Source organism: Osmerus eperlanus, chromosome 4 (genome assembly GCF_963692335.1).
Source record: "Osmerus eperlanus chromosome 4, fOsmEpe2.1, whole genome shotgun sequence".
Taxonomy (NCBI): Eukaryota; Metazoa; Chordata; class Actinopteri; order Osmeriformes; family Osmeridae; genus Osmerus; species Osmerus eperlanus.
The window spans coordinates 14,054,553-14,061,424 of record NC_085021.1 but is presented as its reverse complement, the minus strand read 5'-3'; the positions used below and the strand labels follow the sequence as shown (position 1 = coordinate 14,061,424).

Genomic DNA, 6,872 nt, shown 5'->3' with positions numbered 1-6,872 from the left:
AGCAGGATGGCGCTTTATCCTCACAGCCCTCTTTTTAAATAGTTTTGTATTTGAGGGGATGAGGGATGAAAAGCTGAGTGCATTTTAGTATGTGTTTCTAAATCTACATTCACTGAAATGGCATATGCATGACACAAACAGCAAGCATAGAGAGTCCAGAGTCTGGTCCAGAGTCTGGTAAGTCCAGAGTCTTACCAGACCCAGTCTGTTTGGCTTGTCTATTTTGCTCTCATCAAAGCCTCCCTCCTCCGATAACCTGGTCCCAACATCATACAGGTTTAACAAACTGGTACACCAGCCTCTGAGAGACGTCTGGCTTACGTATGATGCCCTTCTTGTAGTACTGTCGTATGGAGCGACTCAGCTTATCATAGTTCATGGCTGGACGGTTCTTCCGGATTCCCCATAACCGGGCCACATGAGCAGAGTCCTCGATTTTGAAGATTCCTGTAGATAACACGATAAGCTTAGAAAGACTGTTCAGCGCTCAGAGTACCCTGACAATGTACAGAGTAGGGACCCTGGGCCCACCCAGGCCCCGCAGACAGAGTGGCCCCGCCCCTGCTCACCTTTCTCCTTGTTGAGCCAGCGGATGGAGTGTCCGTAGTTGTGTGGCTTGAGGAGCAGCTCCCGCAGGAACTGCCACAGGTGGATGGGCTGGCTGGAGCAGCATGAGCCTGCCTCAGGACACTGCTCGTCTGCACCTTCACAGGAGGGAGAGACACGTTAGGGAACATAACATCCAGAGAACATTAGACATTATACAGGCCTATACCTATGTAGAGATATAGCATTCATTATGTTACAAAGTAACTCATGAACGTGGTTGAAAAAGCATATTAACGACAACAGAACAGGTGATGCTTAGCTTAGCACTTACCATTGATCCTGTCATTTCCGGTTGAGAAGCGTTCCTTCATGCATGCAGCTGATCTCCAGATGTCCAGATGAGCGTACAGCATATCTCCACACTGCAGCGAGCGCTGCCTGAAGTCCTCCTCGGTCATGGAGCACAGGTCTCTCCCGCTGAGCTCCTGGTACTGCCTGCCCACCTGGGGGAGTCTGTAGAGGTGCTCCGTCCACAGCAGCCACTTCTGCACGTGCCCACTGCTCCACTCCATGGGCTCTGCGGATGTAAGAATGTATGCAGATGTTTTCTTTCGTCTATCTTATCATCAGATGTAACGACGGTCTTGTTTGACTCGTCATTCTCGGGTCAGTGTGAGATGATACTTTGAAAGCCATTCACTGCATGTTGATACACCGAATGGCAATGGAGGGAACAGGTGGGTTATAACAAAGGAAGACATTCTTCCTCCTTGCTCTGTGTAAGCTGTCACTCTAGCCATGTCAAATAGTAAGAATTGATATGTGAAGACTACCATTGCAAGCTGTCTGTCGTTGTATGTTTTTGGGTGCAGTTTCCTCATCTCTTTCATCATTAGTAAACATAAATGCCATGTTTCCTTACACTGGAAACTGTGCAGGGTTTTTTTGAGAACTGAAGATGATGGATGTACACTGTACTCTGTTTACACTATAATGAAACCTCTCTGCATGGTTCCTAAGTAGCGTGAGATGGTAAGTTTGTGTGATGCAATGTCAACAGAAGGACCATTTGCACAGGGAGGGAAAGCCTCAGACACTGTCTCTCTGTTACTGTCAGCAGAGCAGCAGGTGCATCACCATAACGGCTGCATGAAACATGTGCCTACTGACCTTTACTGGCTTGTTTGCTCTGCTTTGAGTTGACATGTGGTTGCAGGAATAATGACATTTTCAGCTGTAAAAGCCTACCAAACCCCCAAGTCTACTGAGCTGCGTAAATCCTTTAAGAGAAACCAACAGTTAGTCTGATTGATGGCTCTCAATGGCAACATAGAGGTGAGAAATTTTCCTTACCTGGGGTGATGTTGAGTAGTTTGCAAGCAGTCTCTATGTCCTTGATGACCTCTCCTACCACCATGGTCTGGACCTGCTCCAGAGAGCGCTCCTCCAGCTGGCCCTCCAGCCCAGCAGAAGAGCCTATGGCCTGGGCCTGGCTGTTGACCACTGGACGCTGCTCTGGGGCCCTACATGCTGGTAGTGAGCAGGGTGTTGTGGCCTTCAGTCGCCAGGAGCTGTCATCATTCAACAGCACATCCCAGTAGACTCCCTGCCAGCTGCGCTCCGGCGCCCCCGGCAGGCCACGGGGCGGTTTGACGTCCTCCTCTTCATCCTCCAATGCCCTGAGCATGGCAGTGTGGGGGGTACTGGAGTAGAAGGGGATTTGTGTGGTACTTCCCACTCTGTCAGAGTCTGGACTCCCCATGGCCGCTAAAATACTGAGGAGAGAAATAATGGTTCTCATCAACCTCATAGAAAGTGCTATGTTTTAGGCACAAGGATAAAAGATCATTTTAGAACAAGCCTCGTACCAAAACATAATTTGTCTTTTTCTTAAATCCGGCATACGAGTATGAAGTATTCTCCCTGAATTTGCATTAGAAATCTACTGTCCATTTATAAGCTCTCCTCCCAGACAGTACTGTCTTTATACTTCACTGGAACCAGACCCTTATGCCCAATATTGAAACAGAAGTAATCCTAAGCAAACTTGACATTTCATCAGTCTTGTTTGTTCTGTTCATACTGCCTTTGAACTGTAGCATTTACCAATCTCCTTTCATGAACACTGGATTCAAAATACTGTGGTAGGGTAGTATATTTGAGAACTTGTTTTAGCCTAATTTTTACGTTCTGGGTTAAAGGTAAGGTGTAGGTAGGTAGGAGACATGTCAATTGTCCTTTAATTGATTCGTACTTAATATACCATCTTACAAATGGTAAACTGCTCAGATATCTTAGCTCGTCAGGATTGATTGGAAGTTAATCGTAAATTGAAGCATGCAGCTCCCCTCCCAGAGTATAAGACAAAGGGTGGAGAAAGTTAATATCCTATTCGGTGTCTGGAGTAAGTTAAAGTGGAGTGACTCAGAAATGGAGTGGTATTGTATAGTGTGACGTCCGAATTGCGTGACACTAGTTGTGAACATTGCATTCTCTATTGTTTTTAACACAAACTGTTGTAACCATGGGCATGTCTCCTAAAAATCTCCAATCTGCGTATAGACAAGTATAGAGTCATCAAGCACTCAATGCGTGTAACTGTTTTCGGTCACTCTAGGCCCTGCGGCTTGAGTTTGACAAGCAACAGTCTCTACAATCTCATTTGATAGACAGCTTACCAGTGAAAGTGTCTGCCATAAAATGTACCTCTGTTGTTTTTGTATGTGAAAGTAGATACATTCCACAAAACATGTTTTGTATGAAGGACTTTGGGGATCAACAAACTCTGTATAATGTTGAGATGTGGTTTTGGTATGAGGGTGTGCCATTCCTTGGACAAGTGCGAATCATAAGTAAGTTATAACAGGGAAGTTAAGGTTCATATTTATGCAACCTTCAAAACCTTGAAAAAAGACTGCCTTTGTGTGTGTCTGCGTGTGTGTATATATGGGTGTGTGCTGACTTTAACACAGTATCAGAAGTTACATGAAAGCAAAGCACTGGCACAAAAAATAGTGACATATCCTACTGTAGGCACTCTGTTTAACAACTTACAGATAACATTGATCGAACAGATATTAGAAGCATTCAGCTGCTCTGAACACAGTTTAGTCATTCATTACTCATAGCATTCCCTTACAGTTCACACAAAAAGAGTACTAATGCACACCTATTTGTTTATACACCTGTTCCATCTGTATTTATTACCCCTATATTTTCATTCTGAGAGTACAAGTATGTATAATAACATAGGTGAGTGTAGGCTTTTTGGTTAAACTATATCATGACATGTTATTGTATTCCTATATACTGTATATACATACAAAGTCTTGATCATTCCACTTGAGGCATTGGTTTACAAATAGATTTGTTTTCCCCATTGTGGCTATTAGAGGTTTCTGAAATTTCTGAAATTCGGTTTAGAAAACCTCCCCATGAGCCACCTGTGTTCCCACTGTGGCCTTACCTGTTCGTAATCTTTAGAAGAAGTGGTTAGAGCTGCTGGACTGCTGTACTTATCCTATATCTCTCAGCCTCTGAAGTCTTCCAGGGTCCCAACACCAAAGATCGGTAGAGGAAGTCCCTCACTTCTGATGTGTGTGCTCAGGCTTGCACAGGTAATGATGGCCCTGGGGTGGGAAAGGGTCATTCAGTTGGACAGTATGCCTCCAGCAGCACTGTATCTGACACCTTGGGCAGGTTGGAGCACTGTCTGTAGCTTTGACTGGCCAAAGTTTTTGTCTGGTTGATCATAGGCTAGAGTATCTGGACAACTGGCTCACGGCTAAACCTGTGGTAAAAATCTGATCATGCTAGCATATCAATACCAGAGGAGGTGTGTCCAGCAGAGAATGTTGCAATGCTTGCCTCATTAAAACTTAGTAACAGGTCATATTCATAAGGTAAACAGTGAACAGTGATGAGAACAAAACCCCCCAGACACACACACCTCCCCCTGGCATCTATTACCATTGATAGCCTCAGCTTTAATTTCCAGTCATAGTTTGGGACAAAACCATTCAAATCACACACACATTTGTAAAAGAAACTACAAAAACTAAATAGAAAATACATTCAAATTCCCATTACACACATTTTTCTATATAAATATGTCATTGATTTTGATAAATTCGGGAGTACAACAGTACTTAGGAATGATTTGCTGGACCTGATGTTAGTTTCCTCCAGGAACACAATGACTCTTATTGAGGGACTAGTTGCTCTTGTTGGTTAGTTGTAACTGATTTAACTTATTGTACTTTTTTTTCTATAGGTACACTCTTGCACTTTTGAGGTTCATGTTGTTTAATTTGTAACTTGTTTAATTACATGCTCTTATGGTTCTTCCCATTGGCACTTATTTGCTTTTCACAATGTATGCTTCATGTTTGGCTACCCGCAATGTTTTGGGGCTATCTCGTTGTTATGATCAGGGACCTATGCACTTTTGTAAAACTCTCTCTTGGAAGTCGCTTTGGATAAAAGCGGCTGCTAAATGATTAAATGTAAATGTAAATCAATAAATGAATGCTTTACCCTGTCTTTTCACAAGGTATTTAAAAGTAAATATAGAAATAGTTAGGTTAATTGTTTAATGTAAAAAAACATACACCTACTTGATAGTCAGTTGTTTCCTTATAAGTAATTTGACTTAATGGAATGGAATAAAACATCATCTCATGAAACATCTTCCTTTTTTGTGGTCCTTTTCCAGGTTACTTGTATCAGCATAGTATCATATGTGATGGGAAAGCCTACAACGATTTTTCATGTGTGTGTGAATGTAATTGTTTGTACTGGTAAAGCAGCCCCCCCCCACACACACACACATACACACACAGAAAAAAATAATTTTATGGACAGAATAGTTAAGACAAGATTGAAGACAAAAAATTGTTAGACAAGGGTTATTTAACCCTCTCTCCATGCACTTTCCATTCAAATTAACTTATTGAAGTCAGTTATGTAGAAATTGTAGACCTTTGAAATGTAAATGCCAGCTACTAATACAAGAATAATACATTTATCAACAGATTTTTGTAATTCCTCCTGATCATTAAACTTTTATCAGGACCAGAAATGATTGCACTAATTCATACATATAATTTGATAATGGTGACTACAGTTATACTGTACTAAGAGGTTGAAGGTGCTTATGTTGGCCCACTGTCATTTATTTTCCCCAGAAGAAACAATGCCCAACTTTAAAGGTAACGTAAAAGGTTGTGTGACAACTACAGGTGTAAGTGCAAATATTTAACAGAAGAGCAATGTTTGTGCAGTTCTATTGAAATATTCAAAAGACCTACCATGTGTCTACAAAGATTAATTACCATACGAAAATGAAACTTCCTTCATTTGCTTTCTTTATCTTACAAAACACAATTTACATTGCATCTTCCTGTCTTCAGATTTTTCACTTTCTTCATGACTACCCAAGCTGTGGTCTTTTTGTGTACACTTTGTTCTGTTTATTTATAAACCCCATATGTTGAAATGATGATTGAGCAGAATTCCCTGAGGCAGTTTCTTTTCTTTCGTAGAACATTTAACCAGTTGACCGTCAGGCTAGTAGCACAGTATTCACTGACACTGAACACTGAAAAACACTGAAAAAGTGAGTGGATACACCCACCCTTTTCACAGACTGGTCACATTGTTGTCAATAATCTTTTCCCTTGGGAGTTTTACCTACATCGCTAAGCAAATAAAGGCTTTAAAAAAAAAGCCTCAAAAGACATCCACATTCCTTTTAGAAACTGACCTTAACAATTTTTTCTCGATAGTTGAGATAAACAGTTATCAACCACAGAGTGACTGATGGCCATAATTATTCCATGAAAAGCCCCTACATTTGTCACAGGGAATGTAATAACTCATGGTGGGATAGGAACAAACCCCCACTGACATTCAAGGCCATAACTTGAGTTAAGGCCTTTAGATTTAAGACTTTATTGACTTAATAAAAGCACATGCTACAGTTGTTGAATGCCACGCAGACAATTCATTCTTGATATCCAAAGCACCCTAATGACTTTAAGGAAACATAAACTCAGCAACCTCTGGCATGACAATGCCACCAGCCATATTGCTCGTTCTGTGCATGATTTCCTGCAAGTTAGGAATGTCAGTGTTCTGCCATGTTCTGCAGAGAGCCTGGATCTCAGTCCCATTGAGCATGTCAGGGACCTATTGGATTGCAGGGTGAGGTTAAGGGCCATTACACCCAAAAATGTCCAGGAATTTGCAAGTGGTGGAAGAGTGGGGTATCATCTCACTGCAAGAACTGGTAAATCTAGTGCAGTCCATGAGAAGATGCACTG

At 41.9% G+C, this 6,872-nt stretch overlaps 1 protein-coding gene across 1 annotated transcript; it reads right to left on the bottom strand.

Annotated features, from left to right (window-relative positions):
- Positions 1-183: 183 nt before the first annotated feature.
- LOC134018944 (SAM pointed domain-containing Ets transcription factor-like) lies at positions 184-4,357 on the bottom strand. The gene is made up of 5 exons (XM_062459334.1): positions 4,016-4,357; positions 1,903-2,324; positions 881-1,126; positions 570-704; positions 184-447 (listed from the first exon to the last, which is right to left on the bottom strand). The coding sequence occupies exons 2-5, from the start codon at positions 2,309-2,311 to the stop codon at positions 269-271; spliced, it is 969 nt and encodes a 322-aa protein (XP_062315318.1). The 5' UTR covers positions 2,312-2,324; positions 4,016-4,357; the 3' UTR covers positions 184-268.
- Between the last annotated feature and the right edge of the window lie 2,515 nt (positions 4,358-6,872).

Bases quoted from the DNA above. Each gene is read 5' to 3' on its own strand.
- LOC134018944 (XM_062459334.1), bottom strand. From the start codon at position 2,311: ATGGGGAGTCCAGACTCTGACAGAGTGGGAAGTACCACACAAATCCCC. The intron at 1,127-1,902 runs GTAAGGAAAATT...TTACATCCGCAG, and splicing joins ACTACTCAACATCACCCCAG to AGCCCATGGAGTGGAGCAGT. The intron at 705-880 runs GTAAGTGCTAAG...CCTCCTGTGAAG, and splicing joins CGGAAATGACAGGATCAATG to GTGCAGACGAGCAGTGTCCT.